General features: G+C 34.8%; 1 protein-coding gene across 5 annotated transcripts in view; it reads left to right on the top strand.

Moving 5' to 3' along the window:
* Nucleotides 1-27361, top strand: part of osbpl8 (oxysterol binding protein-like 8) — an 80630-nt gene that overhangs the window by 13865 nt on the left and 39404 nt on the right. For 2 of the 5 annotated variants that reach the window (XM_079403876.1, XM_079403877.1), the window contains exons 2-4: nt 6473-6563; nt 18751-18787; nt 24460-24600. In XM_079403876.1, the coding sequence (XP_079260002.1) occupies nt 6519-6563; nt 18751-18787; nt 24460-24600 (223 nt within the window). In that variant the 5' untranslated portion in view covers nt 6473-6518. Of the gene's footprint in view, nt 1-6472; nt 6564-9108; nt 9231-18750; nt 18788-24459; nt 24601-27361 lie in introns of those variants that run through there. The other 3 variants (XM_079403882.1, XM_079403879.1, XM_079403880.1) reach the window with 2 other exon arrangements.

Below are 27361 nucleotides of genomic sequence, written 5' to 3' on the forward strand. Positions count from 1 at the left end.
TATTCAGTGACGTAAGCCCTGGCTCTGTATTGGCTCTCTAGCCTGTGGAAAAGCAACCGGTTCTTAAAGGGCTCGCCAGTCGAACCAACTAAGCACCGGCAATAGCACTGGCTCTGAACCAGCACCTGGAACAGCTTTGGTGGAAAAGGGGTAAGTGTCCTCAGTGGCTCAGATGGAGGGAGTCTATGGAGACTCCTATGTTCGTAGTGCATCCCAAAACACAACACTTGAAATGCCTCTTTGGCGCTGACATTGTACTGTATATCTCCAGCAGCTACAGCAAGTAATCAGTAATGGCAGAGTCGGACTGCTGCTTCTCACTCAGGGCTGTGTCTATGCTTATAGGGTAGCGTCACAAATGGGCGGGACTTTTCCCCCTCGGTGACGTGAACAGAGGGAGAATCTGAAACAGCTCGTTCTGAGAGAGTGAGTGGATTTTTACCATTATAGGCTGGTTGTTTTCACACACTGCGGCCACACAACTGTGTTCAAACACCTTATAAAAGTGATTTTTGCATAATAGGTCCCCTTTAAGCAGGGCTCTACACTCACTTTTCTATTTAGGAGCGCTTGTGCTCCTAATTTAAAAAATTTAGGAGCACCTTCAAATCAATACTCAAAAATTCTGATCAAAAATTAACCTTCTCATTACGAGGTGATATTTGACTCCTTAAAGTGATTTACAGGGAATTTAGTTTTTACCTTTGTAATGGCATTTTTCTAACTTTATTAAGATACCAATCAAATGAAATCAGTATTTAACCCTCTGGGGTCGGCTGTATTGCTGGCGATACCAGCTCTGTTTTTTTAAGATCAGTGCAAAAGACACTAAAAATACTCTGTTCATTTTGGTCACACAAATAAGTGTTATACATCAATCGACACTGTTAAGTGTCTACTTTTTTGTGTGTACACTCACGATTACAACAAAACTTTGTGGTTTTGGAAAAAAAAGAAAACAAACAGGGTGCGCTCTCTGTCTTCTCTGCGAACTGCTTTTAGAAACACGTCACTAAAATGAAGTGTAACTCAGCAAATGCTCAACACAGAAACATGGGATTTATATCTATAGAAAGCTTGAAGTTTTTTTGATATGTGATGCATTATTCAACTCTGCAAAAACATGTAAGCTCCCTCAGCACAAATACAAAAATGCTGACTGGTTCAGTCGCACTGGTGCTCCTAAATATTTTTTCCTAGTCGCACGCAGTAGTTTTCAGTCGCAAATGCACTGTAGAGCCCTGCCTTTAAGTTATTTTAAGAGTTTCTCTAATATAACTCCGATATGATTTGAGAAGTTTAATTCATTTTCATGAATCAGTTTATTTTGATCTGTTTCAGTGAATCTGTTCAAAATATTAATCATGATTTTTTTTTGCATTATCACAAAAACTAATTCATAAATGTCTGGCATTTTACAGTTATATATGATTTTTACATGTTTTAGTAAAAATGTATAGAACTACATGTTATTGTTTATTGCCATACATTATTATATTGATACATTTAAATAAAATTATTAAAAAGTCTTCCTTCAATTTGTTTTATGAAAACATGCCTTGATTATTTTTAACTACATTTTACTGTATTTAACATTTCAGTGGCTTTGATAAGTGGCGGTTGTTTTTAATTATATATGTTTTTACATTAAAAAAGGGCATTTATTTATTATTATAATTATTTCTTTATGGTTATGGATGGATGGATGGATATATATATAGATAATTTAATATATAAATAGTTTTATAAAATGCCTTGAGTATTTTTAACTACCCACCGCATGCATAAGAAAATCTGAACGAAACGAGCAGAACAGGTGTTAAATAAACAGAGAGGCGTTTAGAGAGCTAAATATTCCTCTCCGCTCCTGTTGTCTGGACCGCCTGCGGCTTCAATCGCTGTTCCCAGACCAGCACAACCCTCCACAGCCTTTCACCTCACCTTTCACCTTTGTGTTTCACTGAACGCATCGAAGTGTCCTTTGATGCTTGCAACTCTTTCCATTCCCTTTGGTCTGCAGTGTGTGTGTTTTTGTGTGTTTGCGGACCATTATCTCTGGTGGATGTGATATTTGTGTGATATCCCGAGCCTGCAGTTCAGATTCATTCAGATTCAACAGGTATGAATGTAGTTTAAGAAGCATGTCGGCACACTGTTGTGTGCCACTTTCTGGTTGTCGTTTGCGTCCTGCTGGTGTGTTAATGTGACAAGGTCACTCTAGTCTCACACATACGGTGTGTTGACTAGTCAGTAAGCTGTGAGTCTGAGACGGGAAATGGCCGATAGAACAGTGTTATTTTAGTATTCATATACTGTTATAGTTAACATTCATATTTTAAATTGGCTTCTATTTTATATTTTGTTTAGTACTTTGCATTTAATTTTTGTAAACATTTTTAGCTTAGTTGTAAATTTTAGTTTAGGTTATTTTCAGTTTTATTTTAATTTATTTATGCATTTGAATGGCTTTTATTTTTACTATATATAATAATAATAATAATAATATATTTTTTGTTTTAGTTTTTATTTTATTTTATTGTTTTTTATTTATTTATTTTATTTTAATAATATTTTGAATTGTCTTATTTTTATACACTTTTTTATTTTTGTTAAATTTGTTGTCGTTTTTAGGAAGTTATTTCAGTTTTACTTAAATTTTCAATTTTATTTTGAATAATATTTTGAACTGGCTTTTATTTTTATACTCATACTTTTAATTTTAATTTTGTTAACTTGTCATTTTAGTAATTTATTTAAATTTTGGTTTATTTTAGTATTGTTTTTATTTCATTTATTTATTTCATTTTGTAGTTAGTAATTCTAGTGAACATAAAATTTGAAATGTTCCTTTTGGCAGCTAAATGAAATAAATTTAAGTTGTTCATCTAATGTTTTGATTTATAATATATTTTATTTCTGCTTTGTTTCAATTAACAAAAATGTTTTGGTTTCCAAAAAGTTTATATATATATATATGTATATATATATACACAAAAAAAAGAATATATATATATATACATACACACACACACACACACACACACACACACACATAATAAAAAGGCAAGAAGAGCTCAGGTCAGTTAAAGGGTGTAAATCAAGCCTTGTCACGCTACACTGTTACAATTTCACAGCCCACAAGGCCTCCTGGACAGTCTCTATTTTCTCTCCCTCGTTTTTTTTCTTTCCCCTTCAATGACCTACTTTGCTAATTATAGATCAGAAGTTTCCGCCAACGAAAGTCTGAACAGTTGACAGGCCATGCGTTGAATCAGGGTCTGTGCGGCACCTGAGGACGTGTCTGTGTGTGTGGGCTGCTTGATTGACGGCATCATGGTCGGATAAAGAGACCGTTTTAACCGAGAAGAGCAAATTATCTGAAGTACCTGTGTGCCATCGATGTTTGCACTTCAATTAAGAGCTATTTGTGTCAGATATTGTCAAGAAATATGCTGGAAAAATGATGAGAGTTGTTAAGAAATGGCCAGTCATTTTGCAAAACAAGCTGCAGTTGGCCAGTCTTCAGGTCTCGTTCTGTCTAAGTGTCCAGTTTTCTAACAACAAATGTTGAGTGAAATTTTTTTGATTGTGTTTAATTATGATTAAGATGTTTGGATAAGCTTAAATCTTAAAAATCATAAAAATATTTAGTCCTAAATTTAATATTTATATCTTTTAGTTTCATATAAAAGTATTAGCCATATTGATGATACCGTTTTAACAAAGTGATTAGTTTTAAAAAACAAAATGAATAAACTAATATAATCCATATTTGCCAGTTACACAAATTAACAGGTAATATTTCCCTATATGCTAATAAACTGAATGTTTTAAAATGCACATCATCAATAAATCCAATATTTTACTGAATAAATGAAATTGTTTTCACAATGAATACATTAGATTTATGATGATTATAAACTATTTGCATACATGCATTTTTTAAATAAATATCAACTGAAGGTTTTTTATATATTTTATTTTTTCACTTTGTGTAGTTGCCATAGAAACACTTCTTATTTTTATTTAGTTTAACCTGATGTATTAAGATAATTAACACTAAAAAATCTATAAATATTAATAAAACCTTTATAGGCAATAATAATGACTAAAAAACGACAACATACAGAAAAATTACAACAATGAAAAAGGAAAATACAAAAATTCAATATGTTAATAAAAACTGTAATAGTGTATAAGTGATACTTAAAATAATCCCTGTGCAAAACGTACCTGTTTCTGCTATGTATCACATTGCTTTTGTTAGTTTATGTTAAAACTGTGTAATGCAAATGGAATGAAATTTTACATGCAATTCGAGGGTCACATGACGCTTTCATGAGCCAAGACGTACATTAGCTGAGCTCCGTGTAAATAACCTGTAATTTGCTGTTTTTCCTCTTCTTTTCTTGCATTTGGGGTAGTTTTTTCGTTAGTCGTTGGTCTGGAGATGTCACACAGTCGGAAACTCGCTTATCTTTCACCATCATCCTCGCCAATTAAGAAGAAAATAAAACCAGCGGCCGAGGAAAACAACATGGCGATCACTATAAAGCGATTTGAGGACATTTTGAAGGCTGATTTAGCAGCGATGCGCACCGAATTCGCCTCTCACATGACGACAATCCAGAATATATGCTCTAAAGTTGACTTTTTAATCGGGGAACAGAGAGAGCAGAAAAAAGTGATCGGCGAACACATTGGCCGTCTGGATGCCCTCGAGCAGCAGGTGACGGAGTTACAGGACCGCAGCAGACACAGTAATCTCCGGCTGCTGGGACTACCTGAGGGGACCGAGAAACATGACCCGATCGGCTTTCTCGGTCTCTGCCGGTCTGGATCCCATCACTTGCGGGCAGAGATATCGAGATCGAATACTCCAGAGCTTCAACGGATCACTCCAAACCGCGAGTGTTTCTCTTCAAGCTGTTACGCTACACTGAGAGGAATTTGATTCTTAATGAAGCGAGACGACGCAGTTCTGTAAAAGCGGGTGATGGTGCGATGTTGAGCTTTTTCCCCGACTTCTCTCCCGCGACGGAATTGAAAGAGGAATTGAAAGGTCTGCAGACCTTTCTTCAGTATCCAGCTACGCTGAAGATCGTCATGAAACCAAACTAATGCACTCACCGGACGAAGCGCGTCAATTCCTGAGCTCCATTCCCTCTCCTCATTCTCCTGGGATGGACGTGGCATAAGGGTTTGATAATACCAAGTGACTCGACTTCTGATTTACTGATCTAGAATGATCTTCATGGGACGATCGGCTACTGGCAGTTCTTCATGCTAAGAAACTTGGTATCACTAATGTACAGTTTTCAATGTACATGATGCAATTATTTACAGTATGTTTGTTTTCTCGTTATGGAGAGTATACGTCCATTTTATTTATTTTTTTAATTTATTGATTGATTGATTTTTTTTACCCCACTTTATCACTCGTGTGAATTTGAAGTTATTCTGTTCTCTTATAATAGGGCTAATGGCGGTGTTCTGAAGAACTATACTGGCTGTCATGTTACTGTCACTGATTAAGACAGGGGAGGGCGGCAGCCTGGGGTTTTCACCCCAGTCTACAAAAGTTTTTAATGGATTTAATGTTAATGGAAAGGCAGACTTGAGTTAATTCATTTGCAGTGGTATTCCTTTCTCTTATTTTTAGTTCACTTATTTGTTTGATAGTAATGACTGAAATTAATATACAAAGTTGTAATATCAATGGTTTAAATGGCCTCCATAAATGTACACATTTTTTGGGGGGAACTGTTGCAATGAAAAAAGGTTGAGATTGCTTTAATCCGGGAAGCTCAATGTGGAAGGATGATGTTCATGGATGCAGTGGTGAATGTTATGAGGTGGTCTCTTTTGCTGCGACTGTGTTTTGATAACTGTTAGAAGAAATTTAAATATTTCTATTTTAGACCGAAATGGTGATGATGCTGACAGAATTGCCTGTACATCCCTTGTGAAAAGTAATTCTCTCCACTGATAATTCTGTTATTTCTACTTAAGATATTTACTCTTTTCTCCTCAAACAATCATACAAACCCACGACAACGATCTGGTCTTAGGATATCAGTGGTGACTTACAAACTTTATTTTCTGATCAGATTTGGGAGAAGAGCCCAGATCATCGGATGATCCGTTTGGGATTTCTGCATGGACTTTGTCTGTCCCCTTTGGGGCGCTTCTGTGTGCGTGTGTCGCCTTCCCCATGTGGCGGTTTGTGTCCCTGGGGGGGGCACTCGGTGCATGTTTGCATTTAGTTTTTGGGGATATTGTTAAATCTTTTGTTTCTTCTTTTTGATGTGTAGTTTGTTTTGGATTTGTGTGTGGTTTGGGTCTTTATTTTTTCAATAAAAGCAATTGTTCACAAAAAAATATTTTTTTTTACATGCAATTCAAAAACAGAAATCCTAGTGCATGCAGCGTGACTCAGTTGTTTGAAGTAAATATGTTTGTGTCTCCGCAGACATGCAGAGCTGTGAACAACACTGACCGGCGGTGTCTGGACAAACATGGAACCTTGTGCTGAGTCTCAGGGAGATCCTGAGAGAACTCAGGTGAGTGATCTTTCTCACACACACACACACACACACACACACATTCATGTGGATATAATGAGCCATTAGAGCTCACACAGACCCGAACCAGCCTTAACATTGACAAGAACAAGGCTGCTGACACCAAACACACTTTAAAATCACCTCGCTCACACACTTTCTGTCCCATTAGCGACTACAAAAGACAGAAACACACCTCAGCTGTCAGAGCCTGTGAATAATGAACAGTACAAAGCACTAATGCATGCTGGGATACTTCTCATTGTCACAAAATAATATTATTAATAAAATTAAAGGAGATTAAGCCAGTTTTTTCACATTGTGAAGTCAGTTTTATTGATGTTTAAGACCTTTTTTTGAGCCCCTATTGCTTATTACTGTTAAAAATTTATTGCGTAAAAATGAATAATTATTGGTAAAAAAATTATTGTTAGAATTATAGATAATAATTAAATGAAATATTAATGTATTTAAGATTATATATTTATTTTTATACATTATTATAAATGTATTAATTTAAATATTAATAATATTAATATTAAACTATATATATATATATATATATATATCTCTTTTGCACTCGCGTCCACATGTTTAGAAAGCCATGTAAAATGAATGTAAGTTCAACTTTTAAAAAACATGTCTCGAGATGCTTTTTCCCCATCCCACTGCATCTCATGTTTTTAAATGAAAAAAAGTACTCTTTGTGATTGTTTTTCGGTCCTTTGTATTAAACTATACATACACACATGATGCTGTTTTGTTTCTAATTGTTTAAGCAACTTAATTAATTATATATGGTTTATAAACATTATTTTAAACATTATGCACTTTTTTCAAAGATAGTCGTGTTATTTTATTGCTTTGAATAAACACGCATTAGTAATATTTTGCTCGATGCGCCGTTTTGTGGCCTCAGGAGAGAAGCCAAAAGCTTTTTTTCCCCCTAACTGAAATCATGCCTTTTAAATTCGAATATAATTCGAATATGGATAATATTTAAATACAAAATTCGAATTTAGTTTTTCAGCCATTTTGACAGCCCTACATTTCACTAGTCTTCAGTTTCATCAAACTGACCCTGTGTCCTCTGATGTGTTATATGTGTATGTGTGTGTGTGTGTGTGTGTGTATATATATATATATATATATATATACACACACACACACACACACACACACACACACACACACACACACACACAAACATATATATATAAGGAAGCGCAGCATAACTTTACATCAGATGGAGAAAGACTTCGACTCACTAGTTGACAGGAAGCCTCTGCCGCTCGTTTCCTGTCTTTGGAGGCGGATAGACACAAACCCAGAGCAGCTTGTATCCGACAGCAGATGTCAGCCATGAACAGGATGTTTCGACTAAATACAGATGCACAAACACTAGTGGAAATGTGAGTTTGAGTTAGAAATACAGCAGAGAGACTAAGACGTTCACTCATCGTGACCTGCTGCAAACGCTCTTCAAAAAGTCTCACATTTATGGGAATTAATTTGTTTTTCCATTATTAGCACATTGTGTGTAATTACAGCTACTTAAGTTTAGGGTCTTTAGAGACCACCATCGATGCACTTCTGCTATTTATAGTCTGTCAATATCTCCGTATTGTTTCACTAATGAGTGCCGGTATAAAGTGAAGCTACATTGTGAATTAGTTCAGAACCTACGTGTTTTCTTAATGCACAGTCTCTATTTTCTGTAATGGCCTCATGATGTGGTTTAGAGCAAATAGTTTGTTTTCGAATGGATGAATGATGAATTATTAATACACAGATGATGGAAACTGGAAATGAGTCATGATGGGTTGGTGTAATTATCCAGATGTCAACTCAGGGTGGTTTATAAATATTTATCTAGTAGCCTAGATTTGAACATTTTGAGATGAAAGGCTAATAATGAAATCATTTATATATTTTAAGAGATCAAAATAATTAAGTATAATAATTTAATTACATGAATAATAATTAAATTAGTTCTAATAATTAATAATTAAATATAATAACTAAAAATTTAATTTCATAATGTAGCATTAAAATAAAATTAAACAAAATAGTCAAAATAAAACACTATTATTAAACACTGTATTTATATATATATTTTTTTTACTTGCATGTCATGTAACTATTAACTGACGTGAATGTGTTGTTAGGAAATATTAACTTTAAAATCTCTTTGAGTAAATATTTAATGTCAAAGAGATCTGGCTGACAAAAAAAAGAAAAAGAAAATTGTGAATTGCAATATGTCCCCAATGATAAAAGAGATTTTACATTGATTTAAATAGATTTTTGATTGATTTTCACACTGTTTTCTCTGAATCTGAACAGTTGATTTAGACCTACAGTTTAGACCCGATTTCACTCGTAACTTTATACTAAATGTCAGGTTACTGCATTTTGTCTTGGATTTGCGGTATGTCCTTATTTAAGATAGCTAGGTAAAGGTGTGTGTGTCCAGTTCACTGACTGACCAGCTGTGAGAAACATTGAGCAAACAGACGATTATCTAATGATCAACAGACAGGGAAGAGAAGCAGGGAGGAGCTGCGTGTGAGATGGAGGAGCGTGTGGGAGAACCAAGAGATTCATGTGTGTGTGTGTGTGTGTGTGTGATCTCTGTGTCCACGCAGACACTCCAGCTCGCTCACGGTAGGCTAGCGCTCCGTTTCTATCTGTTACTCGTGATAAATCCAGACGGATGATGGATGGCTGGGTGTAGACGGCGTTCTGCGTTGATATATGAGTGTCTTATTGGATCTTGTGTGAGTCTGTTGGCCTGTAGACGTGCAGATGGGAGTGTCGTGTGATTTGTGATGAACAGTTACTGAACTCTGATCAGCTGTGGGCTGCGGTAATGTTGCAACTTTAGATGCTGGAGTTTTACTATAGTGACAGCATTTGCATAGTGTGTGTGTGTGTGTGTTGTGACTGCTGGACACAAGACAGCTGTTGGCTAATCTGTGCCAGTGGTTTATCAGTGGATGTTCAGTCAAAGCATTATCAAACTGTTCAGAAAGCAGGCCTCTGTCCGTTTACAGCTGTGTGTGTGTGTGTGTGTGAACATCTTCACTATGGAAAGTCCCTTCTCATGCCATTGTGACCCAGTCTCACAGCCTGTGTGTAAATACAGCAACAGAAAACTAGATTTGTACATGTTCTGATGAAAATGTCAGTGGGGTTTGCCATGATGACATGATTCCCTTTAAATACGAGTGATAAAAATAGCGTTGTGCTGAAGAAATGTAAATATGTACTTCTCAGATTTATTTACCACTCCACCTTAACAAATAATAAGTTATTTGACAATTAAATATCATTTTAATTATTGATATATCATTTAAAAAATTCTGTAATTGACATTTTTTGTGATATTGGAGTATTGTAATATTTATTTGTTTGAGAATGATATATTTTTTTTACTTTTTCTTTTCTACTTTACTTTTTTATATGTTTCATATATGAATTATATACAGTGGTGGCCAAATGTATTAGACAGGGTTTCCGCGGGGTCTTAAAAAGTCTTAAATTGAGATATGGCTGAATGTGACGATTAAACTTCAAAAGGCTATGATTTCATTAAATAAACATGAGCGCTGAAAGTTCAAAGTCCGGTGCTGCGCTGCTTTGTGTACTGCCTTTACCGGGAAAACCGTTATATTTGTGCCAAACGCGATACATGCTGGCAGAGAATAATTATCGTCCTTGATAAAATCCCAGAAAATATCAAGATATCATTTTTTGTCAATATCGCACAGCCCTAATTCATGTTATTTAATTTATATAATAATTTATTGATAATAATTGTTTAAATCTATATAATAATTAATACTTTTGACTTATCCATTTTCTTAAAAATGCTTTTAAAGGCTGAAATGTAAAGTTGATCATTTTATAAACTTTTTGTTTTTGTGAAAACTTGTATCTGAATTGTAAATTATGCTTTCATTTTACAGTTTAATATGGTACTATAGACATTGCCTTACCCTGCTCATATGGTATTTATTTTATTTGTGCAGGTCTTAAAAAGTCTTAAAAATCCTGCAGAAACCCTGTTAGAACGCTTGACTTATTTAAGTTCAGGTTTCAGTTGTTTTTGTTGAATTGGCCATTACAATACTCATAAAACAAACTATTGCCAGAACTGCCTGCGACAGAAGGAATCTGGTGGTGATGGTGCAGTGGATAAGACACATGTCTTTGGTGTGAGAGACCCGGGTTTGAATCCACTGTGAGACACCAATGTGTCCCTGAGCAAGACACTTAACCCCTAGTTGCTCCAGAGGCGTGCGACCTCTGACATATATAGCAATTGTAAGTCGCTTTGGATAAAAGCGTCAGCTAAATGAATAAATGTAAATGTAAATGTAAATCTGCTGTAACATTGAAAATGATGGACTGTCCCCTCAAAGTCCAGACCTCAACCCCATCGAGCAAATTTGGGGCGAGAAAATATAGTGACACTATGCCAGAGAGATGTGCTGCTGTAATTGCTGCAAAAGGGGGACATGCCAAAGATTAAAGTTAAAAGTGAATAAAAACAGCACGACTCGCTTCATCTGATATTTGTTGTGATCAGAGCAACCATCTGCATGTTTCATGAACATTATGAAATTAAATCATATTTTGGAGGCATAAAAGGTCAATATTTTCAGATCTGTCAGGTGTTCTAATCATTTTGCCCACCGCTGTTTATATAAATATTGTTAGTTTTTTACATTTGAGAATTATTTTTTTTATATATTATTTAATAAACTATATTTACATTTACTTATTTGAGAGTTTGTCTCATATTTGATTCAGTATATCATAAGTATGTGAGCACTGTCTCTAGCCTGCTCTCACTCTCAGGCCAATGTCTAATGTAAATGCAAAACTGGATTTGTTTATTTTCCATCGTTATTTGTCCTGCTGCCGTCTGTTTGTTTCTTTGCCAGTAAAACTTCACCTTTCCTCCATCCCTCTTCTTCTGGCATCTTGTGTGTTTGTCACCTCCACCTCTTCCTCGTCAGCTGCGTGTGATGCTAAACGTCTGTCATTAGCAAGTGTTTGCTGACTCCTCTAACACCAGCTGACAGACGTCATTCGTCCATCCGATGCCTTTGCCTTCCCAGACTTCATTGATATTTTCACACTCCTGAAGTGGACGGAAAGAGGTTCGGTGACATTACCGTCCCATCGCCTTCACAATGTTCTCTCAAACAGAACACAATTTCAGGGAGATTTGAGGCTAAAATGTAGTCTGCCACACCATCTGAAACGGACCGGCGGTATATTAATGCTGACCGGAGAACAGTGAGACCACCGCGGAGGTAATAGGATCCACCCCAGGACCAGAGTGGCCCATTACCAGCCAATGAGGCGCATCTGAAAGCATCCCAGTGATGGACTTATACTCTATACAGCAGCTTTACCTTCCTCTCACCCTCTGTTCTCTTTCTCCCATCACTTTTTCCCTTTCTCTTTTAGCATTCTTGTTACAAAACACTTATTTGCTTATGTAACATGAGTTTTTGACTGTGAACGAGTCACACAGAACTCTTTGCAGATTATTTTCAGCATAATCTACAGCATTTGTTTCATGCTGGAAATTCATTTAGAAAATAGTTTTAGTGCATCTCTCAATTTGTTTACATGATTATTGGAATATTGATATCTAGTGAACAGGAAATGCATTTATAAGTAAGCAAATAGGGCTGTGAAAAAAAGATTAAAAGTTCATAGAAATATATGTGTATATATGCATATATGCTTCGTGCTGGTGAGGAGATAAAGTTTTCTTAAAGTTGGCAATTTATATATACATTTTTGTATGTATATATATTTTAGAATTTGAGTTTTTATATATTTTGAGAAATCAATATATTTTATATATTATTTAGATTGTTTTATATATTATTAAGAATGAATAATTAAAAAAAATGTATATTTATATTTAATATATAATAATATTAAAGTAAATAAATAGAAATTAAATAATTAAATATCTAAAAGTAGGCATCTGTGAGTCTGATTTTTGTAATTAAGGGTTTTTATAATTAACACCACAAATTAATAATACCAACATATAGCAATACTACAATAAAAAATATATATATATATACAGTTGGTCCAACTTTTTAAAAAAAAGTACAAAATCAAAATGCTTTTGCTGCCAGGATTTTTTTTTGATTTTGTACATTTTTAAAAGTTGGACCAACTGTATTTTAGTTTAGTTTAGTTTAGTTTAGTTTAGTCTTACTATATGTTGGTATTAGGAAGGAAGACCTAGAATTAATGATAATGAGCCAATTTTGAAACCAAACCGAACATGCAACTCGATTCGACCGCGACTTTAGATCAATATACTTTGTACATGACTGTCCCATAAACATTGTACCTTGCATTATGGTAAAGTGAAGAATAAATTGGCTTAAATTTATGTCTATATCTGTGCAGTTTTTCCTGTCACAATCGTTTTGTTTTTAATATTGTGTCCCGTTACAAGTAGTCCTTTTAAAAAGCTATTTTTGAATGCATATCTTATGCAGACAGCCTAATTATCCATGGCTTTTGTCAAGGGATGTGCAAAAATCACAAATTTCAAAACCAACTAGTCGGTGGTTTGCCTGAATGACTGCAAACCGAATTTTGCGCATTCCTAAAAGCTTTTGTGAGTCACAGTGCTTTAAAAGCGCTTTAATTTTCTTTAATTGCGCCCTCAGGACTGACTGTACCGCCTCCGGATGAACACTGCAACTCTTTCTAGGTGTTTTATAAAGCTTCAGCTCTGACTGTTGATGTTTCTGTGAATTTCCCAGCCTTTTTCTGTTGTTTTGTGACTTGGTGTTAAAGTCATGACAGTGCTGATCCGGCAGAAACGCCATGCTGTCGAGTCCCGGCCCGTCGACTGTGTTTGTACTCGAGCAGACACCGAATGCTCTTGAGTGTTTCGCATTAATCTCCCATGTGGATTTGCTGGAAAACACCCGAACACATCAGCTGTCGTCTTTGTTTCGCAAGCTGCTTGACTCATCTGAATTCACTCCCGAAGAAATATTAAACAGGCTGTAAATCAAAGTTTCATAAATTATTGGCAGCCGAATGTTAAACAAAACCACTGAGCCGAGTCTCAACAGCACTTTGTGGCCATTAATGTTAATCAGTGAGGTAAAAAATGCATTTGTTAAACATTATTCATTAGTCAGTCACATGCATCTTGAATTGCATAATAAATATGCAAGGTTGCAACATTCATTGCATGCATACACATCTGATCTTTATGCACACTGTGTGCGTATATTGACTTTGAAGCTCAGCAGAAACCATGCTGATGCAAGGCACCATGGGATTGATTGCATCGATGCTATTTGGATTGGAAGATCATTTAAATTCTCTTGCATGTCCATTTATTTTATATTTTGGTTTATTTGATCACGTCTCCAGCTCTGTTTGACCACATGCAAATTCATTCTGCAGAATTATGTTGATTTTCTCTCACATTTAGTGCTGCAAAGTGAATTAATAGATTCTGTGTGGCTGCTGATGAGCAATTCAATTGATTTGTACTTCCAGACAGAACCGTGTGTCATCACCATAATTTAGCATCAGACCAGCGCCGCAGGAGAACTAAATCTGTCCTGGAGGGACCTTGAAAATGTCTGTTTTGATTTATTATGTAGTCTGACTACAAACACTGTCATTCAAAACTTTGAGGCCAGTGAATGCTTTTGAAAGAAGTGTCTTATGTTCACCAAGGCTGGCTTTATTTCACAAAAAGGCATTATAAATTGTGGAATATTATTATGATTTAAAATAACTGTAATGTAATTTATTCCTGTGATCAAAGCTGTATTTTCAGCATCATTACTCCAGTCTTTAGTGTCACATGATCCTTCAGAAATCATTCTGATATGCTTATTTGCTGCTCAAGAAACCTTTCTGATTATTATCAATATTGAAAACGGCTGTGCTGCTTAATATCAGGATTTTATGATGAATAGAAAGTTCAAAAGAACAGCATTTATTTGAAATAGAAATATTATATAACATTACAAATGTCTTTGCTGTCACTTTGGATCTGTTTAATGCGTCCTTGCTGAATAATTTCTTTCAAAGAAAAAATGTCTCCAGTCATATCTGTGGCCTAATAAAAGCTGTTTAATTCTAGTTGGTAATGAACCGCCTCATGGGTGCCGACATCACATGACCAGCCTAATAATACTTGCTGTAACTCGCTAACCCTCCTATTATCAGATGCTTTTACTCACTGAATAAATGAATAAAGGCTGGCATTGAATCGTGCATTTCGACAGTGGTATTTAAACGGTTGCTTTTGCATGACGACTCTCCATATCATAACTGAGTGCAACGTTTACTGTTTAAATATTATAAAATGGAAATATTCATAAATAGCCAATGTCTTTAAAAAAGCTTTCAGTTTGTGATATTTATAGCAGATTACCTGTAGAATGTGACCTGGAGGAAATAATCAAGGTTTGGTTAAATAGATGATCGATACAGTATCTGAGAGCTTTCGAGGCATTCAGCGGGAAGTTGTTGCATTTTTATAGTTTTAGCACTCTTTTTTTGGGAAGCTGAATAGACAAACATGAGCAGTGCCATTAACACGGATGCTGGAGGAAACGGAGCAGACGTGGAGTTGTTTAAGGATTACCAAACAGATGCTTTCCAGGCTGCGCTATGAAAACATGCCGTCATCCGTGATAGAAACAGCCCTTTCTTAAAAAAAACTGAGATTGGCTTTGTTTTAGATATGTAGTATGTGTGCTTTATATTAAAGCTTTCACATTTTGTGTTCACATTAAATTGCCAGACGGTCTACTGCATTTGCTAAAATGTGAATTTGGGACATATATATATATATATATAGCATATCCCACAGCCTGTGTTATTTCAGTATGATCTATATACTATTATAATATTTTGAATTAGTTTTAGTTTTTATATTTTCAGTTTTCATTTGAATTCAAGTTTAGTCATTTTGTTGTATTGCCATTTTTAGTAGTTTTTGTTTATAATATAATATAAATTTGCCTTACAACATCAAACTAAAAGAAAAAGGCAAGTTCTGAAAGTTAGAGTAAAAAACGAAAATAATAGGGTTGGAAAAGTCATCAGTCTCCTGATTTAATACTTCATAGAGCTTTAATTACAGCCAGTAATCTTTTTATTAGTTTGCTGTAAGGCAAAATTTGCAAATAAAGCTGGATTTTTATTAATTTTTTTATTGTATAATATATATTTATAATATAAAGTAACTCTTTCAAACATGATTTTCTATAGGCACTGTATAGAGCATTTTCCTGTTAGTAAACATTGTGATGTTTTTCTGTGGGCGGAGCTTAGGTGGAGGTAGAAAGATTCCACTGACCGACCGCTTCACTAACTCTAGCTATGAAGTCTGTTTAGCTGGGTTTTTAACAATAACTGGAAAATTTACCTGCAGATGTAAGGTCACTCACTGTCTGGGACCGCGATTGTTATTTGAAAAGGTTCATTTTAACAGACGAAACCAGATTGGCCGACCCGCACATGCTTTTATTCAAAGGATGGAGGATCTGACAGTATTCCCTCCGGTTGAGTGACTCACATCTAACGTGTATAGTTAAGACAAACTCACAGTGTCTATCTAGTCATGAAGATGTATATATATTTCAGTTTCAGCAGGCAACTATTTTTACAGCTAACTTACATTTATTATTCCAGCCACAATTACTCATAACAATGTATATACAATTACATATGATTAAGCATATAAATCAGTTGTTTTACACACATGCACACAGACATTATTTCACACACGACATGGTGAGATGCATAAGAAATCTTTAGACGTGCCCATAACATACTTTATTGAACCTTTTCTGATAAGAATTGTGTGCTGCAAATCGTTTCTGTCCAGTCCGCTCGGTTTTTTTGTTTTTTTTTTGTCTGGTAGTAGCAGCAGCGTTAAAATTTCAATATTTCAAAATTCTGACTTTATTCTCGCAATTCCTAGATTATATCTCGCAATTCTGATAAGAAAAATCAACTCTCTTTTGAGTTTCTATCCCACACTTCTGCCCTCAGAATGGACAAACTCGCTATTGTTGAGTTAAATCAAGTTATAAAGTCCGAAAAACAAAATATAAAGTTGCAAAAAAAGTCTCAAAAAAGAAATGTGAGACAAACTAGGAAACGTTTTATGTAAAATGTTATAGGTTTAAATTCATGCTGTAACTGTAGGGCAAATATAATATGTTCCCAAATGAACTGCATATGTGAATATCATGTAGACCAATTGTTTAAATCAAATTTATGCTTTAAAAGTAGATTAATCATAGCAGGTTTCATTCATTAGTCTGTCCATTTAAACATCTGTGTTTAGCTTCAAATGGCGTTTTTGAAAGATTTGCATTCTGATCCTGACATCCAAAAGCACAACAATACATTTTATCTCTTATTCCGTGGATTTTTCCCGTTTCTCTCCGCTTGTTACCGTGTGTTTCTGCCACCAAAATGTGCACGCAGCTGCATTTTAAATATTTAAATATATTTTACATTTTCTTTCAAATTTTGAGTAATTTTGTGTGCTTTTGTCATTCATGTTTTTATTATCTTTATTATTATTTATTAGATTTTTTATTCATTTTAATTTTAGTCATAGGTTTATTCATTTTGTTGTGCTTTGTCAGTTTTAGTAGTTTTTTTATATTTCTATTTAGCTTTATTTTCTGAATAGCTGTCATATTTTCAGTTTTCATTTGAATTTTGGTTATAAGTTTAGTAATTTTATGAAAATTATAAAAAAAGAATTATAGTAGTAGTTTTTGATTTCTATTTAGCCTTATTTTATTTCAGTTTTAGTCATTTTAGTACTCCAACTAATAAGTAATAAAAATAATTTTTAACCATTTTAGTTTTTTTTCACAATAACAAAACTGCCCACAGTGCAGTGCAAAGTGAAACAGGCTTTTGGATTGATTCAGTGTTTTTTTCGTACTTAATCCCAGTAATGCTGAAAACAGCTTTGATACTGTCATAAGTGGTCAAACATCATAAATCCTTGAGCTTTTCTATCCGCTCTGACTGTTATTAAATTATATTTGTACAGAGCTAAAACATTTTAGCAGATTAGGTTCGCTGGTTTATCGTACATTCAGACAGACTGACATGATTAGTCTAGTTAGTTTTATGTTCAATATGCTCCTTTTTTATTATACAAGCAAATGAACAGCAATCCACATGATTTGAGGTGCGGTTTAAGTGTTTGTTCAGATCACTTACCCCAAGTATGATGCTTTACAAACACAGCTAATAATGTTTAAAGGAACTGGCATTAATGGTTCAACACTGTATAAACTGGTCACACACATTTCTGTATAGATTTCATTCAATTACAGCCGTCCATAGAGGCTCTAAAAGCTTTAGTAATCCATCAATAGCCTACATGACCTTAAACCGGCTTCATTTGATTAAACGGGACTCAATGTGGGTGCCAATTACTCCGGTGTGTTTGTTGTACCGTTTAATTGACAGATGTGCCGACCAATCAGAATCCCAGAGCTTTGTATTGTCGTGGCTTTGATCTCTGTTTACTATAATCTTTGCCAATCCACATTGTCCGGAGTGTGTGTGTGAGAGAGAGTGTGTGTGCGTGTGAGAGAGAGAGTGTGTGTGTGTGTGAGAGTGTGTGTGTGTGTGTGAGAGAGAGAGAGTGTGTGTGTGTGAGAGTGTGTGTGTGTGTGTGAGAGAGAGAGAGAGAGTGTGTGTGTGAGAGTGTGTGTGTGCGAGTGAGAGAGAGAGTGTGTGTGTGTGAGAGTGTGTGTGTGTGTGTGAGAGAGAGAGAGTGTGTGTGTGTGAGAGTGTGAGTGTGTGAGAGAGAGAGTGTGTGTGTGTGCGTGTGTTTGGCTCGTCTAACCCTCCCTGATTTTCTTCTGCTTAGTATTTTGTGCTCTGTTCAGTTGGATTTTGTTGCCAGTGTCTTATGTGTCCTTATGTGTGTGTCATTTTTAACTAATGCTGCTTTTCTTTTTTTCCCTGTTTGTCTTTGTCTTTTTTTCATGCCATCTGTCTGTCTGCTGCCAACGTGTCCCAACGCACAAAATCCCACCAACACCAAAACCAACACTGCCTGGTGGACCCTCGCTGTGTGTGTCTGTCTGTGACGTGTGTGTTTGTGTGTGTTCAGCATCATGCAGAGAGCAGAGAAAACCCTGTCACCCCAGGTAAGAAGCTGACATTCATCTGTGTGTGTGTCATCTGTGCTTCTGCGTGTCAAAGTCTGCATAGGCACTATGTTCGCGAATGTGATACTTAACGTTATATCCTGTAAAGCATGCTGTTTTTATAGTATGTGGAACAGAATCAACAATAAACGTTTTCTTCTTTCAAAACTGAATTGTTTTATAGTCACATGAACTTGCTACAATACATATTTTACAATTCATAGTTTAATTCATTGAGTGGTGGCCAAATATCATCTTGGAAATAAATTGTCATTTTGAATTATTAAATTAATTCAAATTAAATCAAATTTAAATTAATAAAAAATTGACAGCATGGTTGGAAGTGAAATGTCAATTTTTGGAAGTAAATTTATATAAAATTTATAAAGCTATATTTATAATTTATTATGCACAATTTCATCAATATACATTTTTATAATGTTTATATATGTATTATGATTGGAAATGAAAGATAAATAAATTTAGATAAAATGTACACATTTATATATCATTTATTTTACATAATTTTGTCAATTTATGTTTTTTATAATGTTTATATGTGGCAGCAAGATTGAATATGAAACAAAAGTTTTGGAAATAAATTTATGTAAAATGTATACATTTATATATAATTTATAATACAAAATTATAATGTGTAATTCATCAATATAGATTTTTATCACATTGTATGTTAAAATATATATATTTAAAAAAATCAACTTCTTACACACACACATCATTTATATATTTTTAATACAAATATATATTTATATGATATGTATATTAAATTAAATTCCAAACATACTCTCTATATGTGTGTGTAGACAATATTAAATTGTCTGCCCTCATATATTTTGATTGTGGCTGTGCTCCAGGTTGGTTATAGGCCTACTTCCAGTCTAGATTATTACCTTTCTGTCTATAAAAAGGGTTTTCCAATGAGAAGCTCCAATGATTTTATTACAAGGGCTCAGAATATTCGGTGTCTCTGATGTGCAGCAAACACGAAGCAAACATGCTCCGATGCTTTAAAGTCTGACATTGACATTTAATTTCCTATATGGTTTTTGACATTTGTGTGCAAACAGCGGAAGCGTAGATTAATGTGAAGCAGAGAATAGAGCTCGCGATAACTCTCAATTTGAGATCACGCGGCTATTTGGTTAATTGGCTCATTAGTAATCAGTTTCTTCACAGCCTCAGTGATGAGGATGAAATATTCATATTGCATCTCAAACGAGCATCTCTAATGAATGATTAGCATAAAGTGATTCAGCTCTGTCACTTCAGCTTCTCCTTTATTTGCTTTTGCATCAAATTAAGCGACCAACTCGTGTGTGTGTGTGTGTGTGTGTGTGCGTGCGTGCGTGCGTGTGTGTGTGTGTGTGTGCGTGTGCATGCGTGCGTGCGCGTGTGCGTGTACGTGCTGTTATACACGTGTAGCAACACAAGTACACACACATGCATATATTCACTAGAAGTGTGTATTTCACCCATGTTTTATGCTGCGTCATTGTGCAGATTTTCTCATGCATTAAATTTCCTCAGCTGCACAAACACACGCACACACACACAGACACACACAGACAATCAATAGTGACAATCAATTTTTGTAATCCTGTTGCAGTGCTGTAAGGTTGTGTGTGATGATGAAGAGATTATATTTGAAACAGTCATGTTAAACACTCACTTTACTCTGTTTTTAAAAACAGCACCTTCAGATTGAGAAAATAGATAGTAGTATTACAGATAACAGTTATTGCACAATACCATGTAATGATCTTATCTGTTTTTATTTATTGTGTTGGCCACTAGAGGGGGCACTGTACAACAATATGTGCATCAGTTAAACTAATGTGGAAGCTCATCAGTTTGCTCCAAGTACTCCAGAGTGCAATCTGGACGATTGGGACAGGGTGACACATTGGGGCGGGGCACATCCGTCCACCCCCAATTCCATTGGTTTATAACACGGCAAATCTTATTGGTGTAGACCCGAGAATGCTCGTTCCTTTGTTTACGATTTTGTAATTGATTTGGCCATATTGCAGAAATATTATGTGCTAACTCTCATCATAGAATCATAGGCCTATCTTAATTATTATCTGTTTAGTAACCATGGTACTTTTAGTCAGATGAAGTCATTGTTTACATTGATGACAGCACCTCCTGGTTCTTCAGGCTGAATAGCGCTTCATTCATATTTCCTTGAGGATCGGCAGGCCACGGATCAGCACTAAATTGGGATTTTATACGCAAATTATTGTATTTTAGAGATAACACGAGCATAAGCGGTTGATTTTACGTTTTAAAGCACAACCGTGTTTTGTTGTTGTTTAAAGAGATGAGTTACGTTGCTCAATGCATCACAAACTTGTATGTTAGAAATAGCTAATAAAATGTTTTCATGGTGTTTCCTTGTTTATATCTTAATAAAATATGTGAGCCTAGTAAATAATTGTCCGTGACATCAGATATTAAAAATCCAATTATTTCTGTATCCACGCCCTCATTGCGAGTTCTAATCTGTGTACGAATTTAGATTTAGTTATTAACACTTGATCATTGTAGCCATATAGACATGCATAACTATCAAATAGTAAATCACTTGGAGGTGTAAATCTGTGCAACAGGTACATGAGCACCTTTAATGAGTAAAAGAGACCTTCTCTATGATTAATACTTTTTTATTAAAAACTATAATAACTACTAAAAATCAACTAAAATTCCTGGTTCTTTTAAAAAGGACTGAGCCACAAAACCAGTAATTTAATTTGTGCATATAGTCTATAAAAGTATAATTAAAAATGTTGCAGAGAAAATGAACATTTATTGCTTAAATACACACTAAAGCACATTAATAATAATAGATTTAATAACAGCTGTTTTAGTAAACAAAAACATTTAAAATAGGCCTATATGCAAAAAAAAATTTTTTATTCCCATTATCCACACATAAAACCCCAATTCACGCTGATGGACTAGTTGGTATTATTGTCTTATTTGTCACCGCAGTTGTTCTTTAAAATAAAACCATTTGCAGGTTTGTCCTATGTCTTACTGAACTACAGTGTATTATCATCGTCAGTTTTTGCTTATCCACCGATCCTAAAATAAAGCTACATATAAATACACATTATACAAAACAGCTAAATCTCAAATAGTGGATCATTTTTTATCAACATTGCCCAGCTAAAACTGCTCAATGTTGAAGTATGTCTGCTTTGTGTACTGTGAAAAGTGCAATAATATCTGACTTCATTTAACGTGCAACCCACCTGTTGAGATTGAGGACCACTATTTACATTCATCACACAGAAACATAATTAATATTTCTCATAGGTGAGGCTATTTATAGCATAGGTAGGACTATATCATGGCCACGAATTAAGAATTTGTTCCCCAGACTTAATTCGTGAGTTGCACATATTAGCTCTGTTCTGCCTGAAGTACTCGGAGATGCCGCCACCAAGTGTTTGATAGGGACTTAATCTTAATTCATCATAAATAAAAAAAAAAAACCCCATTTGCTAATTGATTCTAACTAAAATCGCTGTTGTTAGCACTTAATATTTCTGTAGTACAGCCAAACAGCATAGATCATTGGTAAAATCGTATATAAAAGAATGCTCATGAGCAAACGTCTACACCAATAAGCTCTGCTGTATTATAAACCAATGAAATTGGGGGTGGGCGGAGCAACACGTGTCGCCCCGCCCCATCGTCCAGGGTGCCCTCTGGAGCTACTCGTTCGTTCAGACAGCAAAAATGGTGTATCTGACTCAAATGAAATCAATAGAAATCCGGTGTTTATAAACCCAAACCTTATGTGGTTTTAAATCCAAAGCAAAAAAAAAAAAAAAAAATCGATAAAATATCTCCATACTTCCCCAGTTGATGAATTATATTAAGAATTGCAAATATTTTTTGTATTACGAGTTTTCTGAAATGTTATGTGCAATAAGCAAATGATGCATTATCTAATTACATATGTGGGTTAAAGATGAAAAGGGATTTAAGTATCAAATCAATAAAAGTTTATTAGAATTATTCACTCATCAGAATGTTCTTTTTAAATGATTTTTTTCTGGGCAAAAATAAACACTATTATAAATTTTTACCATGATTTATAGATGACACCCACTAAAATGTCATCTTGTGTAACAATAGTTTAAATAACAATAAATCTTGTCAGATATCTTTAGAGCAAGAGTCATTGGATAACATTACAAGACTCTTAAGGATCGCATTGCAGCTCCCCAAAATACTAATTAATCGTCATTTTAAATCTTTACAAATATATCCTTCAGACCACTATAGGTTTAACCCATTTGTCATCTAATTTAAAATTTAATAAAATTTTGTTAATTGACAGCATGGTTTTGTGTATTTTAATAAGTATGTTACATTTTTACATGAATATTTCTGTTATGCTGAATGACGATTATTATTTCACCCATATTTTGACATTTTATTTTCACAAAAGTTATTTGAAACAGTAGATACTTTACTTCTATGTATATAAAATCAAATTGGGACGTCTCGTCTTTGACCCACATACTAATTTTTATACATTCTAGAAAATTAATCTGAACATTGGATAAAGCCAGGTTCAAAATTCTTGTTTCATTTTGTTGACACATTAGAGTTAAAGGTTTTTATAGAAGGGACTCTTTTTAACATTCTGTAAATAAAATAAAAAAATGTAATGAAAAATAAAATGTTGTATAAAATCAAATAAAACCACTTGAATGTTTCACACAGTTAATGTACGCGTCTCACAGTCTGAAGCGTCTGTTATAGCAAATCAACACATGCTGTTGTGAATAATTAAGAGAAACGTCTTCTCATAGGATAAGGACACGCAGTCATCAGTGTACTATAGTCCTTTTCCACGTCACAAATTGTGACGTCAACACGATGTAGATTTTAAACCCGGAAGATGAAAATACTGCAAAAAAGCTTAAAATTAACCAGTTTTCTCCAACTGTTAAAATTATCAGATGCTAACATTAGCTGTTATTTTTATGCGCATTTTGTAATATCGCATAAAAAAAAAACGCTGGATGGAAACGCCAAGATGTGCATAAATTAAAAAAAAACTTATTTATTTTTATCCGATAAGAAAAATGTGCATAAATAAACTAAAATGGAAACACATTTACTGAATAAATTCCTCCATGTGCATCGAAAAAGTCAAAGCATGTATATGTTGTTATGGTCATTCTGCCTGAGCAAAGTCTGTTGTCAAAGTATTTCTGTGTAATTGTCTTACACGACTGCGTTCCCAAACAGCAGGCATCCACCTCATCGTGTTTCACCTGCTCGCTCTGAGGTGCGAGTAATTTATTATTAATTATTATATTAAGTGGCTTCTCCTAGTTTTCTTAATGATATTTAGTGCCAGTTTATCAGGAAGCGACGTTTTTGTTCTCTTGGACTCGTTGGATGGAAACGGTGCTTTATTCACAAATATTTCAATTTATGTGATGTTCCAGTTTTGCACATAAATTGAATTCAAATCTTTGGATGGAAACATAGCTATTGTCTTCTTTGATGTGCAACACAAACACTACTGTAAAAGTAGTCTGGGGTTTCATGACCCTTTAAAATCAGATTCGGCATCAGTTGTTTCATGAATGTCTTCTGTTTATTCATCTTCTGTTCCACAGCTGCCTTAATGCCTGGTGACGATGCAGCGCTTCAGACCCCGGGAAGGATGAGTCAGCGTGGGAAGGAGGCGGGGCTGCACACGCCCAGTAAAGACCTGCTCACAAGCCCCTCCCTCAGCCCGGGCGTCAGCTACAGCCACGGTAAGAGATCAGCAGCAGATCTCCACAAGCCTCTATGGCCTGCAGGCTGTGTGGCCGTAACGCTTTAAAGGCCAAATCTACATGAAGGTGAAATCTGATCCCAGACCTGTGCAGTTTACATCAGCTTACATCAGCAGAAATGTGGTTTGAGAGGTGGGAAATGTTATTAGATTGAGCTGGAAGGTAAACAACACTCGTCTTTAAATAATAATTGAGGAGCAAAAAATCTTGTGTAAAATAACTTGTGTTTGTTTGCTGATTTTTATTGTATTTGTTATACTTGTATTTTTTTAATTGTTTTTGCCATGAACATAGCCTAAGATGCTGACATGTCATTAAATAAAATTATACTACTACTACTATTAAATCAGGTGCAATGTGTTCAGAAGCAGTTATTAAGAACGTAAATAGGATTGATTTTGAGTTGAGTGCTGACACGGTGACCAGTTTCACCACTAGAGGCGGCTGAAGTGTCACGAAATCAGACCAGAACAGAGTTTGTCGAGGATTGTGTGCAATCTTTCATTGTTTTGCTTCTAGTTATCAAGAATGCGACTGCCCTGGGTTCCCACATGCATGGAAGACTATACAGCAATCTTAAAAGTGCAATTTGGAAAGGTCACACATTTTCTGTAGTGAATCAATTTTCTTTGAATTATTTTAAATTAGATATTGCTTTTTGAGTGTTTCATTCATTGCCCCCATTAAAGTCAGCAGACGTTTTTATATTATTATGTTAATCTATTAATTACAGTGACTGAGACTGGCATACAATCAAGCAATCTCTATAATCAAGCATATACTATATTATTTTAAATATTTTAACTGTTTTATTTATCAATTTAATTTAAATTATAAATTTCAATAATTATATCAATAATTATGTATCGATTATAGTTAATAATGTTTGTGTGTGTATATAAATAATTTAATGCAGTTTTTTTGTTTACATAATATATATGTGTATACTGTGTATATTTATTATATATGTTTATATAAATACAAACGTATGCATGCATATATTTATGAAAAACATGTTATGTTATATGTTAAATATGTTTAGATATAATATAAAATATAAGAATATATATATATGCATGTAAATATTTTAAAAATATTTACTGTGTGTGTGTATTTATATATACAGAATAAATATACACATATTTTGCAAACAAAAAAGTTTTATTTTTGGATGCGATTAATCATTTGACAGCACTAATATAATTATACATATGTAGCTTAATAGATATAATTGATTAGTTTGATATAATAATTTATAATCTTTTTTATCATTGTTATATATTGTGTATGTGTATGAATGTATATAATTTGAATAGCTGTTTATTATCAATAATTGTGAGTGTGTGTGTGTGTGTGTGTGTATATGTACATTATTTCAGTAATTGTTAATTATTAATAATTATGTATTGATACGTTTTTTCCAATATAATTTTAGACTTTAGACATCCAAAGTCTAGTTAATTAGTAAAGTGATGCAGGTCAAAAGGTGCCTAAACCCTGACAGTCATGTACAGTCAAAGTTCAATATTGTGATGTTATGTAAAGTGTCCATGTGATATCATAATATCCCTGTGTCATATTTACAACCACCTGTGATACATACACACACACACACACACCAGGCTCACATCGCTACACTGCAGTTATTAAAGTTTTCTGAGGATTTTATCATGATGATTTTAATCTGATTAAATGCACCACATTGCTGTTTTTAGAGCTCGTCGTGGTCCCTGATTTAATCGCTCATGTTTTGAGACTTGTTTTCAGTTGCTCTGCAAGGCTAGATGCTGACACACGCGATCTCTTCTCCACAAAACCGCTGCTAGCCAAAACCTTTCAAAGCCATCGGACCTCTCGCATCTTGCCAGGTCTCCATAGCAACAGCAATTTCCCCTCTCCATCACTTTGAATGCACATTCACCCTTTCTTTTTAGTCTGGGATGAAACACTCCTTTTGGGCGTGTTCTGTAGCTCAGAGATGTATAATAGAAAGTGTCTTTGCGAGTTCATCTTGCAGATGTGGGCCACGTTTCACTCAATTATTCAGTGCCAGCAGCGGCAACCCGACACGAGACGCGCCGCAGATTTCTCCCGGTGAGAATGCACCCGGAATAGCATCAGTACGGCAAACGATATGTGCACAAATCCTCTTTACTAGCCTCCTTGCATTGTTTGAGACGAGAGCAGGTGTGGATTTAACATGGATTACATACAGCAAATGAGGTTAAAACGCATAGTGTGCAGCTCAGCCAATCAGAAGCTGCTTTACCTACATGTTCCGTCATACCAGCCAATCAGATGCTTGGTCATTTGCATAAGGGAGGACGGGTGTGAGCATGCCTTTCACATATCGTCCTCTGTTTGGGAATATCATGGTGGTTTTGTGGGCTAATGAATGTTTGTGAATGGAGAAGGTTGGACGTAAAACTCCTGAATGCATGAGTGTGGCGGTTAATTGATTAATTAATCTTCTTGCACACAAGGCAAGTACTTAGACTAGTGCTCTAATGTTTAGTTAGTGCGTATTTAGTATAATTAGATGAGAATGTTGTGTCCTCCTACGCTTGCAATAGTACCTGGTGAGAACAGAATTCAAGCATAGTTTCATTGGGCATTGGTAAATCTGCTCGTTAAAGTGGAAAATTGTGGTTGTTTTGTGTATCATTACAAGTAGTTTCCTAAAGGGGAGTATTCAGCTTAGAAGATGACTTGAGATGGGTTTCTTAGGTTGTTTGGGCGG

Source organism: Barbus barbus, assembly GCF_936440315.1.
Source record: "Barbus barbus genome assembly, chromosome: 42".
Classification (NCBI taxonomy): domain Eukaryota; kingdom Metazoa; phylum Chordata; class Actinopteri; order Cypriniformes; family Cyprinidae; genus Barbus; species Barbus barbus.